The 25,214-nt window shown below is 44.3% G+C and overlaps 1 protein-coding gene across 5 annotated transcripts in view; it reads right to left on the minus strand.

Annotated features, from left to right (window-relative positions):
• ERG (ETS transcription factor ERG) overlaps positions 1–25,214 on the minus strand; it is a 277,876-nt gene that overhangs the window by 53,360 nt on the left and 199,302 nt on the right. For all 5 annotated transcript variants that reach the window (XM_004062800.5, XM_055373832.1, XM_004062799.4 and 2 more), the window contains one exon: positions 9,847–10,064. In XM_004062800.5, the coding sequence (XP_004062848.1) occupies positions 9,847–10,064 (218 nt within the window). The remainder of the gene's footprint in view (positions 1–9,846; positions 10,065–25,214) is intronic.

Genomic DNA, 25,214 nt, shown 5'->3' on the forward strand with positions numbered 1-25,214 from the left:
CTTCCCAACAGTCCTGTTCCTTCCCCCTTCTCTGAAGCAGTTGAAGACAAAATTAATTAAAAAGTCACCACCAGCTCACCAACAGTCAGTTCTTTGTCCCCTTAAAGGGGCTCGATGTTTCCCTGAGAAAGTTTCATTATTTAAGTTTATATTTCTCTTTACAGCCAAAAACGAATGCCAGCAAGACCGTGTTGCTTTTAGATCCTGAAAACTGGAGGGAAATGCACCATTTTGGGATTCATCATTTGAAAACAAAATGTTCTGTAGCGTAAGATCTCTACAAGCAGTTACATGACAAAGATCAGATGTGACATCTTTTCTATCTTGTGCATGTCTTTTAATTTGTCTGAAAGACTCCTTTTTCAGAGAAGAAAGGATGGAGCCCAATAGCCAGTATGGTGCTTCATGTTTTTATTTTTATAACAGGCCAGGTGAATCCTGGTAACCAAAACAATTTTACTTTCTTTTTTTTTTTTTTTTTTTTTGAGACGGAGTTTTGCTCTTGTTGCCTAGGCTGGAGTGCAATGGCGCGATCTCAGCTCACTGCAACCTCTGCCCCCACTGGGTTCAAGCGATTCTCCTGCCTCAGCCTCCGGGATTATAGGCACCCGGCTAATTTTTTTTATATATATATTTTTAGTAGAGATGGGGTTTCACCATGTTGGCCAGCTGGTCTCGAACTCCTGACCCACCTATTATTTTTAAAATGTGATTTTTTTGGAGACACCTGGTGAGGTTAATGTAAAGGTGAGTGCAGGTGAACTGACCTGATGTGATAAAGTAAGATAGTAATAAATGTTTCTAAAATGTGTAACATATACAAAAAATCAAAATGCAGTTGGCACTTGGATTTGGTGCATCTTGTCACTGCTTGTCTGACACGTGGAGAGAACCTTGCTATCCCTCTCAATGCAGGAAAGACGTTCAGCTTCTTCTAAGAAGCCCTGAGGGAGCGAAGAAGAGTCCAGGCCTGTGGTCAAATGGCCAACTTTCACTTTCACTAACTTTCACTTGAGCAAGTGACGAAAACTTTTGGAAACTCAGTGGTCATCCGTAAATGTGAATAATCATAATAATGTCATCTCATAGATGTTTGAGAAAACTGGACAATATGTTGTATACCAAAATCTATTAATAAATCACATGGGTTTTAGAAATATGGGTTAATATTATCCCTTTCAGAGTCTTTTTCTCCTGCCCAGGTAGAGTTGATCGTACCCTCATCCCTGTTATTGCTGGGCCCTGAACATCGCTCTGTACTGAATGTGTCTTATGATCTCACAGAATCTTTTTCACCTTTGGTAGACCATGAGCCTCTCTTAGTTCCTTTTTTTTCTTTCTCTCTCTCTTTTTTTTTTTTTTTTTTTTGAGACAGAGTCTTGCTCTGCCACTGGAGTGCAGTGCCATGATCTCAGCTCATTGCAACGTCTGCCTCCCAGGTTCAAATGATTCTCCTGTCTCAGCCTCCTGAGTAGCTGGGACTACAGGCACCTGCCACCATGCCCAGCCAACTTCTGTATTTTTTGTAGAGATGGGGTTTCACCATGTTGGCCAGGCTGGTCTCGAACTCCTGACCTCAAGTGATCTGCCCACCTCAGCCTCCCAAAGTGCTGGGATTACAAGTGTGAGCCACCTGCACCCGGCCAGCTTCACTTAATTCTTAATCCATCTCCATCGAAGCTAACACAGTCCATGATGCAGATTAAACACTAAATAAACGTTGGTTTCCTGCAGCATTTGTCAACTTCAACACTATTGCCACTCGGAGCCAGGTCACTCTTTGGACAGATGGGGGTGGGGGCTGTAGCGGTGCTGCCCTGAGTACTGCAGGATGTCCCCGGCCTCTACCCACCAGACACCAGTACCACCTCCCAGCTGTGACCAGCAGAAACACGAGCATTGGCAAATGCCTCTGGGGGCCACATCACGATGGTTGAGAACCACTGGGCTAATGAATTAAGATCCACTGAGCTCAGGCAAGGAGGCAAGAGCCTCTAGTTTTACCTGGTGTTTATTAGAGAGAAGTTCCTGTCCCCAGTGTCTGGGGTGATGCTTAAAAGGGGCCCTTAAAGGGGCCTCTATGCTCATGAGGATTCCTAGTTATGGTTTGTCCATACCTTGTTTGGGGTACATTCCCCAAGCCTTGGCCCATCCTCGCTTCCTCTTTTCCTCATGCCATATGTCCAACCCATCAGCAAAGCACGTTAATTCCACCTTCCAACTATACCCAGGATGCGACTGCCTCTCCCACCCTCCCTTGCTACCACTCTCACCCACTCTCACGCAGATGTCTCCCATCCCACACCCACGTTTTCACAGGAAGACTTCAACACAGGAGCCAGAGAGGCCCTGCAAAATCTAAGTAACACTATATCCCTCCTTTGCCTAAAGTCCCCTAATGATTTCTGAACTCACAGAAAGTGAAAGTCAAAGTCCGGCAATGGCCCCACAGGCTCTCCAAACTCATCATCTATTACTCTTCTTCTTGGACACTAAACAGCAGCCACGATGGCCTCCTTGTTGTCCTCGAACACCTCAAGCTCACCTCAGGGCCTTTGCATTTAGCATTCCCTCCTCTTGGAATATTTTCTGCTGTTTAATCACGGGCCTTCTCCCTCAACTGCCTTTGCAGCTTTACTCAAACATCACTTTTTTGTGATCTTCTCCAGCCACCTTCTTTAGAGCTGCCATCCGCTTCACGTCTTTATTTTTCTCCTTAGCATTTACCACGATCTAACCTGCTGTGTGTTTTCATAAGTGGTCTGATGTCATGACCATCTTCACTGCTAGAAAGTGAACTTAGTGAGGCAAAACTTTTTTGTATATTTTATCACTCTATCCCAAGAGCCTAGGAAAGTAGGTGCTCAATAAATATTCATTGAATGAATGAATGACTCCACGCATAAACAGTATGTCTAAGGCCCTGATGGACCCAGCAGATAATCCCTACTTTTTCTCATCTCCATCACATTACAAATGGCATGTTTTTTAAATAACATCTATAAAACATACTGCTATCTGACCCGAGGCTGGAGTTATTCATGGCATGCAATGAATCTATCCCAGAGAGAGGCAAGGCCCAGATAGCATTGTCTGTCACTGCACAGGCCCAGCTGGGCAAAGCGCCAATGTGGTGGGAGGGAAGGAGGTATTTCTCAACTCAGGCAAGGACTTCTGGGGAACAACCCCGCCTCCGTGTAGATTCTCCCAGATCATTCGCTGGGTGGGTCACCTTTACCCAGCTGCTGGGCTTTCTCATTTTTCATCTCCTTGGATCGTGCAACAGAGCAGTGGTTCTCAGACTACCAGGCATCAGAATCCCGCAGAGGGCTCCTTCAAACACAGCGTGCTGGGCTGCCACCCAGGTCTCTTCCGATTCTAGGGCAGGGCCTAAGAAGCCGCGTCTCAAACAAGCTCCCAGGTGGAGGTGATGCTGCTGGTCCCGGAGCCCACGTTGAGAATCACCACACCGGGGGAACCCTCACTCAACAGAATCAAACATGGCAATGGCTCCAGGTGGCCTGCAGACTGGGCTGAGGGGGGACTCACAGCATGGCACATACATTGACTGAGTTCCACCTGCAGTGAGCCTCCAGGTGGGCTTCACGAACTCGCCATCGCCTGTGGAAAGGGGAAGGTGCCACTTAGTGTAAGCTGCCTGTGATCTGGCTGGCCTGAGCTGGGGATGCTCAGATAGAGGAAAAGCAGCCTGCTCTGCACAGACCTGCCAGCCTGCTCATGGGAAGACAGTTTGCTTGTGGACCATGAGTGAGCAGGTGTTACCTCTTGGCTTATCCTGCTAGTCTATCATGACTTGAGCTTTGGGGACCTCACAGCAAATTCAGGGCATTGGTAGGGAGCTCACGAGAGGCTGAGCAGGTGCTGAAACTCCCAGCCAGGCCCTTGGTGTGGATGGCACAGGAAAACAGCTGGTTTTAGTTTGGCCACACACTGACAGTTCTCCATTGTGTGAACACTTGGGGCTTTCTGGTGCGTGAGGCTAGAGTGAAGAAAGGGAGAGGGTGGCTGTGGACCACCGAAGCTGAAAAATGATGTCCTGTGTCTACACAAAGTGCAATTAGATTAGTGTCTGCAAGAATGCTGCTGTTTGATCTGGCAGTGGCCAAGCCAAACCCACAAGGACGTCCCAGTTGGCTCGCAAAGCAGTGGTTCCTTTCTCTCCTGTTTTTCTTTTATTATGTTTTACAGAAACTCTATTATAATGGCAACAGATCTCATTTCACCACTTGTATTTCATTTCAGGAGCTTGTAAGCACGTTAGGACTGAGGTTTTGTAGAATTCCACTATTCAGTTGGGAACTAAGTCCTTCCTTCCTCTCAAAGCACATGGCCTTTTTCTCCGTGGGTACTGGATGGATAGGGATGGACAGAGGGCACTATTCCCAAGCTGGGTATTCTATGCAGAAGGAGGTGGTCCATGTTCTGGAAAGACCTAAGCTGCAGAGAGTGCACTTCTCCCATGGAGGTGTCTGTAAGATAGTCAGGGGCCACAAAGGTAACAGCCCACAAGTTCTAGCCAAAGAGTAATATTTGACTTATGTAACTTCCCCTTGGACTTGACTTCAAGTGGCACGTGCACTACAGGAAAGCCCATTATGCATAAGCTAAGAGGAGGGACAATTAGAAGAAGCTATTGGGCCAGGGGCCAGGAGATGGGCTAACTCCCTGGCACAGCGGGCCTGGGGCTTCCGAGTCTGGAAGGATGCAGGTGCAGGTAGTGGAGCGTTGAGGAGCTGCACTCCTGGCGGGGCTCCTCCAGAGTCGGGCAGCCACACACAGCTCTGCAGCATCTCATCTGTGAGCCCCTCCATGGCAGAATCTGCGTCTCCATGAGCCCTGCCTCTGCCCTGGCCCCTCGAGCTGGGCTGACACAGCCCAGTGCTGGTTCACGGTGTCCAAAATAAAGCAGAGTGAATCACGCCCATGTTGCCTTTTATGGAGCTGCACCTGACATTCGTAAAGAGCCCATGGTGAGGCTGGGCATGGTGGCTCACACTTGTAATCCCAGCACTTTGGGAGGCTGAGGCGGGTGGATCACCTGAGGTAAGGAGTTCGAGACCAGCCTGGACAACATGGTGAAGCCCCATCTCCGCTAAAAATATGAAAACTAGCCACTCGGGAGGCTGAGGCAGGAGAATCGCTTGAACTCGGGAGGCAGAGGTTGCAGTGAGCCGAGATCGTGCCATTGCATTCCAGCCTGGGTGACAAGAGCAAAACTGTCTCAAAAAAAAAAAAAAAAAAAGCCCACAGTGAGTCAGCAAAGCCTGCGGATTGGATCCCAGGCAGTCCTTTGTCTGCCCCAAGGCTGCCTCCAACCTCTGGCTGAGATGAGTCTTAGCTCCACTGATAATCGTTTAGCTTTCTTTTCCCCCCACTCCCCTTCAGGAAGCCCGTTGGATTCTTAATAGCAGAACACTGACTCGCTTATGTTTCAACTCTTTCAGATCACTGAGCTTGAGCAGCCCCCTAGTGAACCTCTGACCTGACACGCCACCCCCTTTACCACCTGCTGTCCAGTCAGGCTGAGCTCCAGCAGCAGCAGTGAACTGTCCCCCCAGAGCACACTGGTTTGGAGATCTAAAAAGTACAATGGGTCACCAGTCACTGATGAGTGCAGCACCCCTGGAAGTCAGGTGTGGGGGTCAGTTTCCTGTGTCAACTTGGCCAGGCCGTAGCACCCAGTGACTTAATCAAATGCTAACTGAGGTGGTACTGAGAAGGCATTTGCGCAGGTAGCTCAGTCAGTTGAACTTGACTAAAGGAGATGATGTCAGATAATGTGAGTGGGCCTCGTCTAATCAGTTGAAGGCCTTAAGAACAAAGCCTGCGGTTTCCGGAGAAGAAATTCTGCCTAGTTTCTAGCCTGCCAGCCTCCCCTGCAGATCTCAGACCTGCCCACTCCCACAGTTGCATTAGCCAATTCCTTCAAACAAATATCTTAAAATATAAAAATATCCTATAAGTTCTATTTCTCTAGAGAATCCCAACTGATACACCAGGCCAGCACCCAGACACAATGCCAGGAGACACACTGAGCTCTGGGGGAGACGGGCATGAGCTCTGTATCTTTCTCTTCTACAAAGGGGATTAGTGTCAGCCACTCCTCTCCCTCCCCCTGGAACATCCTTGTGGGTAGGGGACGATGACACTTGGTGACTGGTTGACATCTGTACATTGCTAGATGCCTCAAAGCGGAGGCAGCCTCTGCAGCCAGTGTTCCTCCCCTGCCTATTACAACCCAGCTGCCCTTTTCCTCAAAGGAGGCACGTAGGCCTGGATTGAAGGCAGATGAGGTCCACCTTGTTCTCTTCATGAACAGCACCTGCCAAACCGACATCACCGAACCCACCGGAGGACCCGGAGGATGAAGAGGATGACATGATGGTCTTCACTCGGTATCCACCCACCAAAACACATCACCGATGCTTTAAGAGCTGGAACAGCATTGAAAGTTTATGACGGCAGCAATCTGGGCAATGTTAGAATTCTGTGAGCCCTGAGAGAGGAACTCTTAAAGTTCCCATTGTTTCCTTGAAAGAAAATGTCAAGGCCGGGTGCGGTGGCTAACACCTGTAATCCCAGCAATCTGAGAGGCCAAGATGGGTGGATTGAGTTCGAGACCAGCCTGGTCAACATGGTGAAACCCCGTCTCTACTAAAAATACAAAATTTAGCCAGGCGTGGTGGTGGATGCCTGTAATCCCAGCTACTCAGGAGGCTGAGGCAGGGGGGTCGCTTGAACCCCGGGGGGTGGAGGTTGCAGTAAGCTGAGATCGTGCCACGTCCCTGCAGCCTGGGTAAAAAAGAGCAAAACTCCATCTAAAAGAAAAATAAAAAAGAAAGAAAATGTCCAGTTCCCCTGAAAAAGATGTTTCCCAGAAATAGACCCTCAGCGCAGCACCAGCCTTTCACTTGCCTGACAGAATAACCACCCAAGAGCTTTCCCCAGTCTGCTGCGCTGAGGGCCCTGGGGCAGAACTGCCCTGGTGTCTTTCTTATGGACTGAAGCCCCTGGTGTCTTTCTTTATTACAGACTGAAGCCCCTTGCCTGGGGCTCAGGGTTGCCCCAGACTCCCAACCTGCACCCCTGGGGTCACAACACAGGCTGGAAAAGCTTCCCCATGCCTGGCCAGGAGGGAGAGGAGACATCAGCTACCAAGGGGCATCACAGGCTCACACTAAGGAAAACAGTGTTTGCACTTCTCCCACAAACAGAATGCTTATTTTTTTATTTTTTATTTTTATTTTTTTGAGATGGAGTTTCTCTCTGTCGCCCAGGCTGGAGTGCAGTGGCGCAATCTCGGCTCACTGCAAGCTCCGCCTCCTGGGTTCATGCCATTCTCCTGCCTCAGCCTCCCGAGTAGCTGGGACTACAGGTGCCCACCACCATGCCCGGCTAATTTTTTGTATTTTTAGTAGAGACATGGTTTCACCATGTTAGCCAGGATGGTCTCGATCTCTTGAGCTCGTGATCCACCCGCCTCGGCCTCCCAAAGTGCTGGGATTACAGGCGTGAGCCACCGCGCCCGGCCAGAATGCTTATTTTATTTTAAATTTGGGAGTAACACAGTGAGAACAATAGAAACTTTCATTTCTGGAGCACTGTTCTCGCCTCCTCACTCAGTCTCCCTTCGGAGGCTTGCTGAATCCAGACTGGCCCCAGGCCAGACTCTCAAACAAGGGCCAGGACATGGCTCACTCTGCCTGTTGTCCATCGGAAATCATCTCAGTGCCCCTTTGTCTGAGATGTTTCCTTCCTCTCTCCCCGCTTTCCAACATCCCCCTCCTCCCTGCAGGTGAATTGCTCATAGGTAGAAATTAGCCTCTGCAGAAGAAAAGCTTTAGAAATGTGTCCCGGTCTTAGTGTCTCCGCCGTGATCACACTGGCATATATGGGATCATATGACCCCACCCAAAACAGAATTCATTCAGTGTTTCCAGGCTGTGTTCCACCAACTGATCTACTGCATAAACACTGCTGCATTCTTTAGAACATGATTACCCTGCATTCTTCTGTGTTTCAGAAATATATATAGTTAATGATCAACAGAAACATTGTATCAAATGCATAGGATTTATGGGTAAAAAATATTTACATGTAATCATTAATTTCCCACAACTTTGGTGTCCTGGACCCATCATTGCATTTTCTACCCAGGTCCTTCTGTAACTCCAGGAATGAATCTCTTGATGAGATTCAAAAATATTTACATGTAATCATTAATTTCCCACAACTTTGGTGTCCTGGACCCATCATTGCATTTTCTAGCCAGGTCCTTCTGTAACTCCAGGAATGAATCTCCTGATGAGATTCAAGACGGGCCTGCCTCGAGTTCCACTTAAAGGACCAGTGCGGTGGCAATATGTAGCATCAGAGCCAGTGCACTTTCAAGAAGCTAGATGCACAGACGCAAACTGACTTCTCAGAGTGGAGGAGTGTTCTGGCATCTCCCATCTCCCCATCTGGCATGTCCAGCCTTGCCGTTGACATTCCCTCTAGGACACTGTGACTTGGCACCTTCATTAACACCACACTAGGAATTGACGCAACCGTTTCCAGACTTATAAACTATGACACTTATAATAAACCTTTTTAGCGTTAAAACATATATGTAACAAAAAGGCCCCATTACAGCTTTAACAGAGTGGAAAATGCTCAGGGTGTGGAGTCAAACACTTCTGGTTTAAATCCAAACTCTGATTCCATTTAAGTGGTGATTTGGGGTCATATTGGAAATGCCTGATCACAGGTTTCTTCATCCATCAAATGGGGTCAAGTATACTTCATGAGGGGCTGCTCGGAGGACTGAGGGGCTACTGGATATAAAAGGGCTTTGTACACAGTAAAGTTTCCAAAAATGTGAGCTGTTCTTATGACCTGATGGTAGATTATGCAACATTTCAAAGAAATAATCTGTTCTTTATCCTAAGATTTGATATTCTTTTTCCTGAATATATATGGGGTATTAGATCATAATTGAAATTAATTTTACTTTTCAAAACTACACATAATTCAACGCTTTTTGAGGGCCAGGGACAGTTCTGCATTTGGTAATACATTTTACGTGACAGTTGTATGTTCATTACAAACTCAGGGAAGCTAATAATTATGGGAGACACCGGAGAGGGCTTTATGTGTAAGCTAAGAGGAGGAAAAAAAAAACAGCAGGCATTAAGAAAAGAGGACCGCAGGGATCAGAGGGTGGGGTGAGGGTGGAGGGCAGACAATGGAGATCCACTAGCAAATTCAAATGGCTTGGACATACGCCGCACTGCCTGGCCACTAGCTGACACTCTCCCTTTGTGAAAACATAAGATGGCATTATTTTCCAGGCAATCAAACCTCAGATGAATTCTGCCATATGTGGGCAAGGCTCGCCTCCCACAGAGCCCTCGTGCCTGGGAAATAGAATTGAACACATCTTCAAAGAGAGTTCTTGGTAAATATATTACTAATTTTACAAACTCCATCCTCTACACAAACCACTGGAGAACACATTTTCCCAGCGCTGCCCAACGTCACCGTTCAATGGCCTTTCTTTCTTTCTTTCTTCTTCTTTTTTTTTTTTTTTTTTTTTTTGTTAGCCAGAGTCTTGCTCTGTCGCCCAGGCTGGAGTGCAGTGGCATGATCCCAGCTCACTGCAACCTCTGCCTCCTGGATTCAAGCGATTCTCCTGCCTCAGGCTCCCGAGTAGCTGGGATTACAGGCACAGTGGCCTTGCTTTCTAAGTCAATCTTTGGAGAAGCATGACTGACTTCCACTTTGCCTTTGTAAAGGATAGGAAAACGGGAGGTCGGGGAGAGAAAGGGGCGGAAGTCTCCTTACCTTGAGCCGTTCACCTGGCTAGGGTTACATTCCATTTTGATGGTGACCCTGGCTGGGGGTTGAGACAGCCAATCCTGCTGAGGGACGCGTGGGCTCATCTTGGAAGTCTGTCCATAGTCGCTGGAGGAGGACGCGGTCATCTCCGTCTTAGCCAGGTGTGGCGTTCCGTAGGCACACTCAAACAACGACTGGTCCTCGCTCACAACTGATAAGGCTTCCTGAATGCCCAAAGAAACACATAATTCAAGACACTCCAACAGACAGTCATGTTTCAAAAAGTTGTTGATTTCAGAGTCCTTTCTAACTGGGACCACATTTTAGATTGTTTTTATGGTCTCCATTTCTACCTTTCAGAAGAAAAAAGTAGCTTGTTTTTCTTTCCTCGGGACAGTAAGAGTTAGAAATGCCAGCCTAGAAAAACTTTTATGCAGGTCTTGAAGCATCCCAGGCTTGACTGCGGCAGGGCAGCAGAATACCCACTTTAATCTCAACTTAAGGAAGTTGAATTTCAAAGGTCTTAGAAGACACCCAATTGCATGTGTCACTATTTGACAAATGCAATCTATAATTCAAGCAGACAGGGTACAGAGCGGTCATGAAGATTAAAAAAAAGAAATCTGAAGGCCAACACCTAAGCATCTGGCAAAATTGCCACGTTCCTGGGGATTTTGCGGAAGAGGGACTTAGAGGAAGACAGAGGGATCAATGGAGCACCAAAGGGCAACCAACCAAAGATACAAACGTTTCCACTCTAAGTTATTAGCCGAAGTACAGTTTCAAGTGGTGCTTCCATGATGGTGAGCATCTGGATGATAAATGAACCAAAAAAAAAAAAGAAAAAAAAGCTGTGAAGTATCCAGATGCTTCCAAACAGCAGGATGTTTAAAATATCTGGATCGCTGACAAGCTCTTTTTTCCCCTTACTTTCAATTAATATCTTCGCTCTTTTGCATGATTTGGTGAGAAGAAATAGCAATTTGTCATTGTTGGATCAATCATTTTTCGTGGTTTTAAGTCAAACAAGTGGTTAGCCAATGGCTATGTTTATATTCTACAGCCAATGAGCAACGGCAAGTTTGGGAAATTTCAACGACTTAAATGATGGCTTGTGCTGCAATGACACAGAGCTGTTGTGATACAATCCAATTTTGGTTCTTATAACAGACCAAAAAAAATCCACATGAATGCTCATTTTTATATTAGTCCTTTGGCATCCTCAGTATTGACATCAACTAGTGAGAAGCAAAGGCTAGTTGGGCCACACATTTTTATTAAAAAAAAAAAAAAAGAAAAGAACTTTGGAGGCAGAGCAGGGGAAGCAGGGGAGTGTGGGCTGTGCAGACCCTTCCAGTCCAAACTTGTCATCTCCAAATGAGAAATCTGAGACCCAGAAAGGTCTAGAGCTAATCTTGAATGAGCTGGCCATGATCAACCAGGGGATTAGTGATGGGAATGACTTGTGTATTACCATCTGCCTTCTCCTTGCCCCCACAGCCCTATGATGCCCTTTGTGACATTTTTTTCCTTTGGGACATGTGTTTAAATTAGCACCCTCTTCCCCTTCTTTGAGATGACCTTTACATAAACAAGGGTGCTTCCCATCAGTAATTGCACCCTAGAAGTAGCCCTTCTGAGATGGAGAGCTCCCTCCCCACCCAGAAGGATCAGAATTTTTAGGAAACAATCACCCCCAACCCCACATCTACTCTGTCGCTCGATCCTCCACCTGTCCCAGGACCAAGTTTTTTCCTTAGCTTCCCAAGTGCACAAACTTCTTTGCCAGACACACTGCACTGAGAATCAGCAAGGAGGAAGAATCAAAACAAACTCAAACCTCTGTCTCTCAAAGTGGTGGTCAGGTGTCTGTGCTAAAGCAAAAGCCCCCATCTTGGACTCCATAAGTATCTGTAGAATTACAGCCCTGTGACACCCTGGGAAAGACTAAGCCTGCTGTTCAAACAGTAATGCAAAATGTACCAAAGAGTCAGTTATGCCAGACAGAGAACCAGAATCAGGCACAAGGGAAAAAAGTCATCTTGAATAGACAGCAAAATCAAACTCATCAACAATCAAAAATGATACGAGGCAGTGACACAGAAGTTGACAGTACAGAAACGGCATCCTAGATGTTAGGGAACCTGAAATTCATGGCTTTCTCTTCCAGTCACAATTGAGTGGCCAAAACAAGGAATCTAAACACATAGATGTGGGTTTCAAAGTAAAATCAGCACCATAGACTTAGTGTAGTCATGCTAATTAAGACAAAAATTAGACCTTCTTAAAAAATTTTTGCAAAACAGATACTCCCTTCCCATGGTGGCACTGGCTAGTGTGTTTTACAGGCTCAGAACAGGAAATAGAGCTGATGGCTGCTGCCTCTCTCCTTCCTGGGCCTGAGACTCGACCAAGGCTCGCAGGGGAATAACACACTATGTAATGTTAGCTTTGGCTCACCCATGATGAGAAACATGAACAAATGTGTGATTTATATCAGAAATTGGCGAAAACAGGTTATACATATAAGAAACAGGCTAAATTTAAAATTACAAACTAAAAAGGAAATGGCTGCAACAATAACAAACAAGCAATAACTTTAAAGTATTAGTATTTCTCCAAGATAAAGTAGGCTTACTTCTGCAAACAAAGCCAATAGCCACAAAAATGTAGTGTAAGTTTGAATAATAAAAAAAGACCAAAATATTAGAACTAAAATGAAGCTTAAGTGTGTGTTTGTAGGGGAAGGAATCCATTCTCACATCTGGCAAAGCATTATTTCAGCACATGGTTTTCTAAAGAAAGAAATCAAAGTTAATTGAGATCGATTTAGGAAGGAAAAAACCCTCAGAAATGCTAGAGATAGGGGAGGCATGCCTCCTTTTTTTGCATCTTAAAATTCTTCTCACAGCTAATATTGCACAAAAATGAGAAAGGGAATATAATTCAGAATATTGAAAGCAACCCCTCAGTTGCTTTTGTTCATTAGAAGGGAACAATTCTGAAAATAAGGAAGCTTCAGGATAAACATTTCAAAAGAGGTGAAATACAGTTCACATTTTGAAAAGACAGAGCAACCCAAACTATGCCCCAAAGACTTTGTTGATTGTCACTCAACAAAGGCTGCTGAACACCTAGGATGAAGTACAGCTCAGGAAAAGGGAACAAATGAATAAAGAAAATCTCTCTCACACACACATTTTGGGAGTAAGAAGAAGCTGAGGGGTTTCCACAGACCCATTCCCACAACAGCGGTCACTAAAGTTAAGTGCTGCTCTTCAGAAGCAAACCAAGGCACAGCCCTGCCACATCTTTGTCCTCCCACTTGACTTGGCTGTTGGCAGGTTTCATCATCCCTTCGGTTAAAGCTTGAATGGACACACGCTGTTGCATAGGGCCCTCCCTGCCTGGCAGCCCTGTGACTTCAAAGGGGAGAGAGGATCTAGCCCAGTAGGATTAAAACCAGAAAAAGAGTGCTGAACACAGGCTGCTAATCAGGACCACATGAGTTCTTCAACTCCAGCTCTGGGAGAGACTTCCTGGCCTTGACTGACATGTCTCTCCTTCCCTGCAGCCTGGCTCCTCCTCTTTATAACTAGCAGATCTCACCTACCTACTTACCTGCCTGCCTACCTGCTGGCCAAGGTAGGCAGCTGCCTTAGTTAGCATGTATAGATTGTTATTGCAGAAACTCTGGCCAGCCACAAGGCTTGGGATCTGCTTCAGTGGCTTTATAACAGAGAATATTTTAAACGTCAAAATCTGGCAGATATGTGGCATAATCATTTCATATGCCTGCTTCTATGTTACTATAAAAAGACCTGGACTTTAGATTGGTGTTTGCCAATGTGTGGGGTGTTTTTTTCTGTAGCTCCAGGAAAGTTGGGATATTCCCATCAGGCAAATGGCAGGCTACCAAGCTCATTTTTAAATAACTTACGAGAAACACATAATTCTAAGCAAATTACCCCCAAACAAAAGGCAGTACTGTGTTAGTACTAAGTATTGATTATTTCATTTCAAGACGGAATACGCCAATAACACATGAGGACCATTCCTTTGGATTTTGGTCATGGGATAACAGTTCCAGAAATGAAGGGAGGTCCCACCAGGTTATATTTCATATTATAACTCTAAAATATGCATCTATTTTCAAGTAACTAGAGTACAAAAAAGGATCCAAAATACATTAGAACACTAAAAAAGAAAACTAACAAAGTTGAATGCATACTGACATTTTCAGCAAAGTATTTCAGGAATCCTGATGCCTTTCTATAACAGATGAATACTTTGCAAGATGCATATTTCTCAACCAAAGTATTAGAAAATAAAGGCCCAAAATTGATTCTAATTTGTGATCCTTATAGCTCATAAAAATATTACATTGTTAATACAGAGAATCCATCATACTTAACCTCTTTTGAAAATTTGGGAGTGGTAAAGTGTTGAAACTGAGAAAATCTTTAAGAATGGTCAGGTGAATTTCACATTTGGAGTAAGCAAAGGCATCCATGGTCCTTTCGTGGTTTTCAAAAATTAGGAAGATGGCCAGAACTAGGCCTCCAGAGAATTGGGTTATCAAATCCATCTTCAATGTTTTCAAGTCTTATATGCTATAATTATTTGATAATTATGAAAAACAAATGGAACAACTAAGTGGAACAAGAATTTTATGATCATGGTCATGCTTAAAAAAAAAAAAATCTTGGTTCGGGCATAGTGGCTCACCCCTGTAATCCAACCATTTTGAGAGGCCAAGGTGGGTGGGTCATGAGTTCAGGAGATCGAGACCATACAAAAATCCAAAAAAAAAAAAGAAAAGAAAAAAAATAGCCAGGCGTGGTGGTGGGCGCCTGTAGTCCCAGCTACTCAGGAGGGTGAGGCAGGAGAATTGCTTGAACCCGGGAAGCGGAGGTTGCAGTGAGCCGGGATCACGCCACTGCACTCCAGCCAGGGTGACAGAGTGAGACTCCATCTCAAAAAAATAAAATAAAATAAAAAATAAAAAAATCTTAAAAGAAGTCCTTGCTGCTATCACAACACAGTGTGGAGATCATTCACTTTGGAAGCCAGCATCATCTTCAATCAATAGCCTACTTTTTCTGTCAGTTTTAGTTTTAATCCCATTACAATCCAATACAAGACCCTTCCTTAAATTTCTCTCACATATAACCACGCAGAATTTGGTACATCACTCAACTGCCTATATTGCCATCTTTTAACCACTTTCATAAATAGCTTATCCACCAAATAAACCAGGTTACCTTAAGCACTTTCATGCAATATCCTCTTAAATTCTAGTTTGTTGATTACAAGATACACCACTTTTCACATTTTATCAGCTCTGAAATATGAAAATGAAAGGCTTATCCTAGGTATCAGGCAGCATTTCTTCTTCTCTGATGGCAGATAAAATAATGGAACATTTTATATCCAATGACATCTTATATTTTATGAAAAATGATCATTTAATCCTTACAATTGTCCTATAAGGTCAGCTGTGATTCTTGCCCACCCATCAGAAAGTGCGATTAGAGAAGTAACATCAACAGTGAGGATGAGGCAGAAACAGGGTTTGTGTCTCTGAATGGAATCATTCCCCAAGGCTGTAGACTGGCCACTACCTGGGTGTTACTGGAAGGAAGAAGTTGGATTAAGAAAAGTCACACGGTGGAGTGTTTTGGTGCCTGCTCTTGCCATGAGAGATGGAATCACCTAGAGACAGACAGAGAGAGAGAGGCTGGTAGAGGGAAGAGACAGAGAAGGATGAAGGGATAAGTGTCCAGAATCCCTGGATCTGGGATGGAATAAAGGATCTAGATGGTAAACGAAGAGTGCTGGGAACTAGTAAGGACTTCTCTAGGTATACCATGCTCTTCTATGAGCCTAGGGGATGTGTAGCAATGGGCCCTGCATACAGTTAATCATTTCTTTTGCAATGGCTTAAATCAACAACCCTGTTCTTTTCTTTGATTAATCAGATTATTCAGACACAAAGACATGGCCAGGTGTCGGGATGTGTTCATTGCAGGTGGATGCCTGCCTTCTCTTAACGAGTACTATGCAGGAAAACTAGGACAGGTAGGAGTACCATTTATAAATATGCTGGAGCCTATGCCACTTTGGGTGGCCTTTAGTGGATGTCTGCAGACCTAAGGATATTGGAAATCTATCTATTAGGCTGTCACAGGCTCTATTGTTTATAGTTTCTCTTCAAGGCAGCACACATGCAGTAGATGCTTCTAAAAGGTCTAGTATCTACTTGTATTTGGAGGAGGAAAAAACAACACAAACAAAATAGACAATGCACTTAGAGAAAGCTCTGCTCTCCCACCATAAGCCTGACAAAGATACTCCAGTCCTTCAGGAGTTTTTATTCTAAACGTGTGCACTTTTGCAATTCTGATGCCTACAGTATCTCATTAAACAAGAATCTTCATGTGACCAGTGTGTCTTTTATTTACAACACACAAAAAAGCGAAACGTCGTAAGTGAAAGAAGCTTCACAAAGCTGGGTATGATCATTTTTGCCCCTTCTTGATATGGTTTTCTTTTTTTCTTAATTCTTCAGAGAAGGAAGTATTAACATCGTATATTAAATGCAGCATCTAGCTTTGTGTTCACGTTTTTCTAACTTAACACACTGCAATTTTAGTCCTTCAAAACTATAAAAAAAATCTTGGATTAACCTCAAAGGAAAAATGTATGTAGGCAAATGAAGTCCATCTAAAGAGAGTAGTTCTCCAATATGGTATCACTTCAGTGTCAAATAATTTCACCACTCACAGCACTAGTCCAGTGCTAAGAAATGAGACCCAGAACTAGTGTCCAGATACATTTGCACATACATATATACAAACACATACACATGCTTACATATGTACACATATACATGTGTGCATGCATGCAAATACACACATACACAAATACATATATACATACACACACATATATACAGATATGTACATGCATATACACAAATACATATATAAGTGTATGCATATATGCAAATAGATACCTATACAAATACATGCAGATACACAATACATAATGTATATACAAAAATATCATACATATGTATACATATTATTAAATACATACTAAGATAATAAGGAGAGATGAAAATCTTTATCCCTATTATCTTTATTAATAGAACACTTTAGAGGACTTTCAGATATTCTTTATCTTTAATCATATCCACTAGGGCAAATGTTGCCTAAAAGATACAGAGAACCTGGCTTCTTCCCATTTCACCTCTGCTCCTTCCTCTCTCATCCTAGAAGGTGCTTTCCCCTATGCTCAGCACATCCCTTCAGAACAGACTTAGCTGGGGATCCATCCCCTCCATGTCCTTCAGCCAATTTTCCCGGCTCTGGACTCGCAGACTTTCTCAGGGCTCTGGGAAGGCCTGGCTGGTGCCAGCAATTCTCTTTGCCCACATACTTCTCCCCTGGCCTTGCCTTTATTCAGATATAAGCATTTTCAGGGCTGGCTCCTCTGTATGTCTGCTCCTAGAAATAAGATAATTTCTTAACCTCAAATGCTTGTTGGTGTTCATATTAGCCCTAGGACTAAGTCATCAGGTGATATTACAGCCCCATCATAATGCTATAAATGGGATCCACAAACTTCTATTACATCCAAATGAAGAGACGTGCTTTTGTGAGATGAATGGATTGTGTAGCCAATGCCCAGGAGTTCCAGGGAGTCTGGAAAATAATTGCCATTGGCAATATGTCTGCAGTCATACTACCAAAGAGCGCATTATTGCAGAGTTTCACCTTCAATCCACATAGGCTTAAATAGGGACTTCCTATAGCTAAGCAACCTATGAACAAAATAAGACTTACTGGAAAATGAACGTTTGCAAAAGAAGGAGGGAGCATTCAATCTGGAAAACAGAAACTCTAGAAATATTGTGAAAGATTGGAGCATGGTAGAAAAATGTTAAAGAAAGAATAGTTATGTCCACGTAATGATAACTAGATTTAAATGAGCCTTGGGAGATCAAGAATGTCAACCAACATCATTTTAAAACAACTCTGTTTTCTCAGTGCCATGCAGAGTAAACCTCGAATGCATTTGAAAGGACAATGAACTGGGACTCTTTGCCCTGGCAAATGTCATTTAACTGTTTAAGAAACAACGTGCCTGTGATGTGAATAGCTTCTTATTTTCTTCTTTAAAGAATTGCTTTTTTGGCTGGGTGCAGTGGCTCACTCCAGTAATCCCAGCATTTTGGCAGGCCGAGGCGGGTGGATCACCTGAGGTCAGGAGTTGGAGAGCAGGCTGGCCAACACGATGAAACCCTGTCTCTACTAAAAATACAAAAAGTTAGCTGGGTGTGGTGGCGTGCACCTGCAATCTCAGCTACTCAGGAGGCTGAGGCAAGAGAATCACTTGAACCCGGGAGGGGGAGGCTGCAGTGAGCTGAGATCACGCCATGGCACTCTAGCCTGGGAAACAAGAGAAAAACTCCATCAAAAAAAGAAGAAGAAGAAGAAGAATCACTTTTTCTTCCCAGTAGGCTTCTTTCCTTCTTTGGAGATGAGCAAAAAGTATAAAAACATCTGTGGAAACCTCCTGTTTGTATGTTTTACATTGGAATGGGTGCAAAACATGCACTCACTATTCCTTTACATCATTCTAAGAGGGCTGTTTCTACTCTTGACACTCAATACTTGTTTTTGTTTCTCTAATCACTGTCATACGTTACTCACGAACGAATATTCATCAAAACCCTTTTCCTTATTTTTTATCTAGTTTTAAATAATTCATTTGAGATAAAAAGAACTTTTTCTTTCCTTTTTTTTAATCACTCAGTGGAGGATGAACATGAAGCTGTACCAATGGACAGGAGACCGTCTGGTAGAGCACAGGAGCCGGGGATAGGGATCTGAAGATGGAAGATGTGAGTTTCAAGGTGGGCTCTGCCCTTGCTCTGGGAATCACCTGGGTAAATCCTTTAACCCTTTCCTGCCCCAAGTGTGAGCTGAGAGCTTGCCAGAAACGCAGATTTCGAGTGTCCAGCCCTGCTGAGTCAGAATCTGCTTTGTAACAACTTCCCCAGGTGAGCTGGGTGCCTGCTCACTTCAACAAGTGCTGCATTATCCTTTTTTGACTCTCAACTTCTTCAACTATAAAGGTGGTACTGATGGCAACCAGCTGCCAAGCAGCTCTCTCCCAGGACAGTTAAATGGGCCAAATAATCTAGTGTGTGTAACAGGTTTCATAAATCTTAATATCGTATTTAAATTATCATATGATAGAAGGGTGATGTGACTGACTCCAAACCTCCACATGTGAACCATCAGAATTATCCATTCTAGTCATATTATTCTAACAAGCCAGATGCAAGGAAAATCAGTCTCTTGTGTGCAAATTATCACTTATTATTTGTAAGTACTGCATTTTCAAACCATGTATCTACCTAACAGAGGTGAAGGGAGATCTAGCATCTTTTACTTCAAGAGCACGTCTGTCACTTTGATTTATAGCCTTTTTGGTCCCTGGTCCAGTTCTTTTGTGGGTTTTCCATTCAAATTCTACATTAGTTTGTTTAATGTTAATTAAATCAAAGCTTTGTGCAGGAAGGAATGAATCCTGGTACACTCCCCAGCATGCTGTTGGTATTCTCTACATAACAAGACAATAAATGAATAAATATACCATGGTCTTATAACATAATGTCCTTTTTCTTTCTTTCTTTTTTTTTTTTTTTTTTTTACCTAGAATAGCACAAGGCACAGAGTTGACAGCCCTCAAACTTCTGAAGAAAAGTCTTTTCTTCCAGGATGTGGAATCCATAATGCTTGCTATGTTAACTTTCCCTAAAAATTGCTGAATTTTTCATAAACTTCTATGAGGAAGTGTTTCTATGGCAGTCTGGCTAAGAGGTTCACACCATCATTCTGTCCTGGTGATTTTTGAAACTTACAAGCTGAGGTTGAAACTCAGGTGATTCAAGTCTTGAGAAACACAAAGGCCAAGCTCAAGGAGTAGCAAAGTTGCTTGCACTTTTTTTCTATTGGCATGGTCCTTCTCTGAACACCAGGGAAGGGGTGGTGCACCACCTCTCTCCTCTTCAGAAGGAGCTCCGTGAAAAATCGGCAGTTTTATGCTTGGCCCTTTCAAAACACACAAAGGCTAAAAATACAGTGTGCTACGCATCTGGAATGTGTCTCATCTGTGAATCTCTGACACATGGATTCATTGTTTTCGATAAAATTCCAGGAATTTTATTCATGAGAAAATTCTGGCACAATGGAAAACCCTGGCAAACAAAAGATAGGGGCAGCAGATGTCCTGGCCTCCACCCACAACTCTGTCTCTGCTTTCAGCTAATTTTCATCAGGTGTCACTCTCATGCCTTCAAACACTCAATTCAAAATTTCCCATAAGATGGGGGTGAGGGGGTGGGGGTGTCAAAACAGCCTTAATTTTTTAAATAATTGGTTCGGTCCCCCCCCCTCCCCACAGACAGGTGTGTCACACCAGGTTCAACATGCACGTGCCAGGATGCAGGATGCGCACTTTAAGAAGGAGCCGCAAGAGCACAGGGCCACTGGCTCGAGATCCAGCTGCCCATGGGGCTCCACCACTCCGTGCCCCTCATGTACCAAGTCTTCAAGCTCCTCATCTAAAATGAGGGTCTGGTCTACTGATGTTTTCTAAGACTCCATTTTGCACCAAAATGAGATCGATTTGTTTAACTAGTAACATCCTCTTTCAGCCATAGCCAGGCTGCAGTCTCTACCTCCTCCATCTCTGAGCAGACACGCAGATAAGCTAGAAATCTACCATGTATGGAGTTGCTAAAAAGTAGCTATGCATCCAGGTTAGATGCTAACTGCAGGGTCTTTCCCTGCTGCCCCCAGACTTTAATTTTCCTCAATCTTGTAGATATCTCCTTCTGTGCTAATGGTAAGAAGCTAGTCAGCACCCTGAGAGCTAGTGTTATGTTTTTAAGTGTGGAAAGGATCTACTCTCTTGCATGGGAATATGGCATCTGTTCTACACATAAAGCACTTCAAAAATAACAAAAAATTAAAAAATTTAAAAAATAAAAAACACACGGCAACATGGTAATACCAACAGAAAGTCTTGTAGAAACTGGGGTTCTGGCAGAGAGAGGAGCACATGAATAAGTCTCCACTATTCACATGATGGTCCAGGGGTCTCCTTCTTTTGCTTTCTATCCCCATCCCCAGATAATTGTTGGCATGGGCCACACACTGTATAAGGCAGACATGAACACGGACGTTTTCTTTTTCTTAGACGCTGACTTACGTAGAAAGAGTTAGTCTTCACCCACTGTGAGGGTCCAATCCCTGCCAAGGTCTTTCTTCAGCTTGGTAAGTGATGATGTCTGACTCCCTGGGGCTGGGATGCTAAGCCTGTGTTTTTCAGAAGATTTTTCCAGCACATAAATATATCCTGGTTGCTGCATGGAAAGGGGACTAAGTAGCCAGGGCATCAGAGCCCTTTGCTAATGCTATACGCTGAGCTCATGCTTTTCCTATGACACAGATGGGCACTGGGTAGACCCCATCCTGGTAACACTTTTCATGCACCAACAAGTTGGTTGCCAGTGAGACTTGATTTTTATGACTCTGGGAGTGCTGACCTCAAAATCTAATACATTTGAACTAGGAGAGCAATCCCTCCAACAATTTCAAACTACACATACATACATCACACCCAATAGGGCTCTTTTGCCATCTGGCTTGAGCCCCTCTATAAATATGTCTACTTTGAAAGTCACAAGGCTGGGTGGGGTGGCTCGCACCTGTAATCCCAGCACTTTGGGAGGTGGAGGCAGGCAGATCACGAGGTCAGGAGATGGAAAACATCCTGGCTAACATGGTGAAACACCATCTCTACTAAAAATACAAAAAATTAGCTGGGCGTGGTGGCACGTGCCTGTAGTCCCAGCTACTCAGGAGGCTGAGGCAGGAGAATCGCTTGAACCTGGAGGACAGAGGTTGCAGTGAGCCGAGATCATGCCACTGCACTCTGGCCTGGGCGAAACAGCAAGACTCTGTCTCAAAAAAAAAAAAAAAAAAAAAAAGTCACAAACACTCTTTAAAAGTGTGCAGATTCATTCATATCCAAACCATCAAGGCCTGCACAACAGCCTGGTGACTTGAAATCTTGATGTGTACACAGAGTCTAAACCTTGGTCTTTAGATTGCCTCCTTACTGGACCTCTTTACTTATCAAGATTCATCCTTGTGGAGGAAGTGAGGTAATGGATGTTCACATCTATCTTTCCCAGGAAGAAAAGGAAGCTTCAAGAGCTGGGAAATGCTATGCACCACTGTGCAGGTTCTGAGCAGCACAGAGCCACCTGTTGGGGGGGCGGGTAGATGAGTAGTGGACATCTGACCACCAGGCGCTGTGCAGGACTACCTCCTTGCAGAGCAGGTGGGGCCTTCCAAGTTGCCTATTCATCCAACCTGCACAGTCAGCCTTATGGGAGCGTCATGGGGCTACGCCTACTTCAAAGAGCAACTTAGCTAAAGGGAAAGAGAATTTGCACTTGCTCTCTTCCACTCTAGCAGACTTGCACTTGTCGCTATTTATTTGTGAACACAGACTCATTTTAGATTGATTTAAAAATAAAAAAAGGTGCACAGAACAGGGCAGCTGGAAGTCGGGAAACCACTTCTGCCATTGCTGAATCTGAAGCCTTAAGCTCCTGAACTGGAAAACCAGCCGACTGGAGCACTGAGCTCCCTGGGCCCTGTAAAAGAACACACTGGCCAGGCATGGTGGCTCGTGCCTGTAATCCCAGCACTTTTGGAGGCCAAGACGGGCAGATCACGAGGTCAGGAGTTTGAGACCAGCCTGGCCAACATGGTGAAACTCTGTCTCTACTAAATATACAAATATTAGCCAGGTGTGGTGGCACGTGCCTGTAATCCCAGCTACTCGGTAGGCCGAGGCTGGAGAATAGCTTGAACCTGGGAGGTGGAGGTTGCAGTGAGCTGAGGTTGCGCCACTGCACTCCAGCCTGGGTGACAGAGTGAGACTCTGGCTCAAAAAAAAAAAAAAAAAAGAATGCACCAAGTAGTGGCCAGTCAGGCTCCCATGGGCCTTGACACGTGAGATGTCAGGCAGAATTTTTATTAATGAATCTGATGCCAATTCAGTATTTCTGCAATCACAATGCACTTTCGCAATATTTATCCAAGCAATATTTATCCAACAAAAATATCCAATATTTATTTATCCAGGATCTCGCAAATGTTCAGTCTAGTTTCACTCACGTCAGTGTCTCTAACCTTCATACTTTGCCTTCAAGTAAGAGTAGTGTGTTGGTCTGGGTATCCGAAGGTGGGGGTGGCAGCTGGTGATACAAGGAACCAAAAATTGGCCATACTTACTTACTTTAATATTTTACAGCTCTTTAACAGATTCTCATCTCCTGCTCTCTTCTCCAACCTTGCCGTCTGGTTCTGACACTGTCCTGCCACGATTAGGAGTGAGCTTTTTGGGGTTCCCTCAAACATTCACTCCCAGCTGGTCTCTTTGTTACCTACTCAAGAGCAGTTCATACTGTTGGCCACTCTCCCCCTTTTTAACCCTCTTTTCTTTGGCTTCCATATTCCTGCTATTCCTCCTATCTGGTTGACAATTCCATCCCCCATCTCTTGATGCCCTCCTTTTTCTCCCCTCATTCTCTAAATGTCGGTTTTCCTCTGTGCACTCTCCTGGGCCACTTCTCTACTAGGCTATCATTTCTTCCAAGCCATCACTCAGGAGCCACTCCAATGGCCTCAGCGCTGCCAGGAGGCACAGCGCATTTAATTTCAAGGGTGAAACTGCCTTGGAGGGATGGCAGGTGCATGCTTAGTAACTTGTTAGGTTTTATCCAATTTATTTCCCAAGGCCACATAAGTGTAATTACTGGATGATAATTATCAGCTCAAGAGGGAAAGTTCTAAGACAGAGAATGCAAGATTTCTAAACAGGTCTAAGACAGTTTTCCAATGTAAGATTTATTATGTAACAGTTTTGAAGGCAGTGTCTGATTCCCTGTCTATATCCTCCAGAACAATCCGAGGGCATGGTTGCCATTACAATTTACTTTGGGGGACGATTTTATGGCACGTCTTCACAGACAACATGGCAAACATCTTTGTTTCTGCTACACTGACAACCTGAAGTTAACATTTCTGTACCTATGTAGCCATTTTAATCACCCCCTAAACTGGTTATTCCACAGCCCAGGGGTGTGGGACTGAGTCAGATGGGCTAGCGATACCTTTATTCAGAGGATTTAGAAGTTTGCCTCAGAGAAAGGCCATTTCTAGTCTCCACTAGAAATCACGCATATCTTCCAGGAATAAGAATATTCTCTTACTCATAAGTTCAACAAATATGTACTGAACACCTTTTCTACTCTAGAAACTTGTCTAGCTGCTTCTAGATTACATCCATGACCCAAAACCACAAAGACACCTATCTGCATAAGGCTTGTATTCTAGCACCACAAGCCATAGATAATTTTTGAAAATCAATTAATCAACCAATAATTGATAGGGTAAATTTATAACCTTGTTTTTCAAGCCTGATCTCAGGGTTAGAAGGTGGTAAGTGATAAGTATGAAGAAACAGAAGGCAGAACTAGAGACTCAGGAAAAAAGAGGTGAGCTGCTGCTTTTCATTTAGAGTGGTCAGGGTGGTCCTGAGAAAACGCAAAGGAGGGGAGGGTGTGAGCCCCCATGCATTCATGAAGAATAGGCCTTCCAGCCTTGGCAACAGCTAGAACAAAGCCAGAGTGGACTGCGGGGGCTGCACGAGGAACAATGGGACCAAGAACAGCCAGGGAGGAGGGGTTACTGGAAAGGAGCGAAAGAAAGAACCAGGAGGTGAACCAGGAAAGGCTGGGGGTGGTAGCGCCTTGCAGGCCATGGCAGGAACCTGGTGTTGACTCAGAGAGAAGTGGAGTCTCTCTAGCCGTCTTGGCTAAAAGCCCGGGAATTGTCTTCTTCTGTGTTGCACTAATATTTTCCATCTCATAAGGGTTCTGCAAAGAAAATTCTTTCTATCTTTAAAGTTTTATTATTTTCAAAACTGAATGTGATGAGAATGCATATATTGCATATGCCATGTGTACACCAAAAGCCACACCTAATAAAATGTTACAGCCATCCTTTGTCCCACATGCAATGGGAACTTCCATTCATCATCACATGCAGAAACTCTGGGAACTGAGAATCTGTACTTTTCATTCAGAGTCTGCAAGGGGTCATGGCCATTTTAAAAGGCTTTGACTCACACAGGAAATACCTCACTGAGGCTCCTACCCACCCATCCACTAATAGGGCAGCCTTTAGGGAAACTGACTTGTGGCAACTGAAAGGAAT

The sequence above is a fragment of the Gorilla gorilla genome, chromosome 22 (genome assembly GCF_029281585.2).
Source record: "Gorilla gorilla gorilla isolate KB3781 chromosome 22, NHGRI_mGorGor1-v2.1_pri, whole genome shotgun sequence".
Lineage (NCBI taxonomy): Eukaryota > Metazoa > Chordata > Mammalia > Primates > Hominidae > Gorilla > Gorilla gorilla.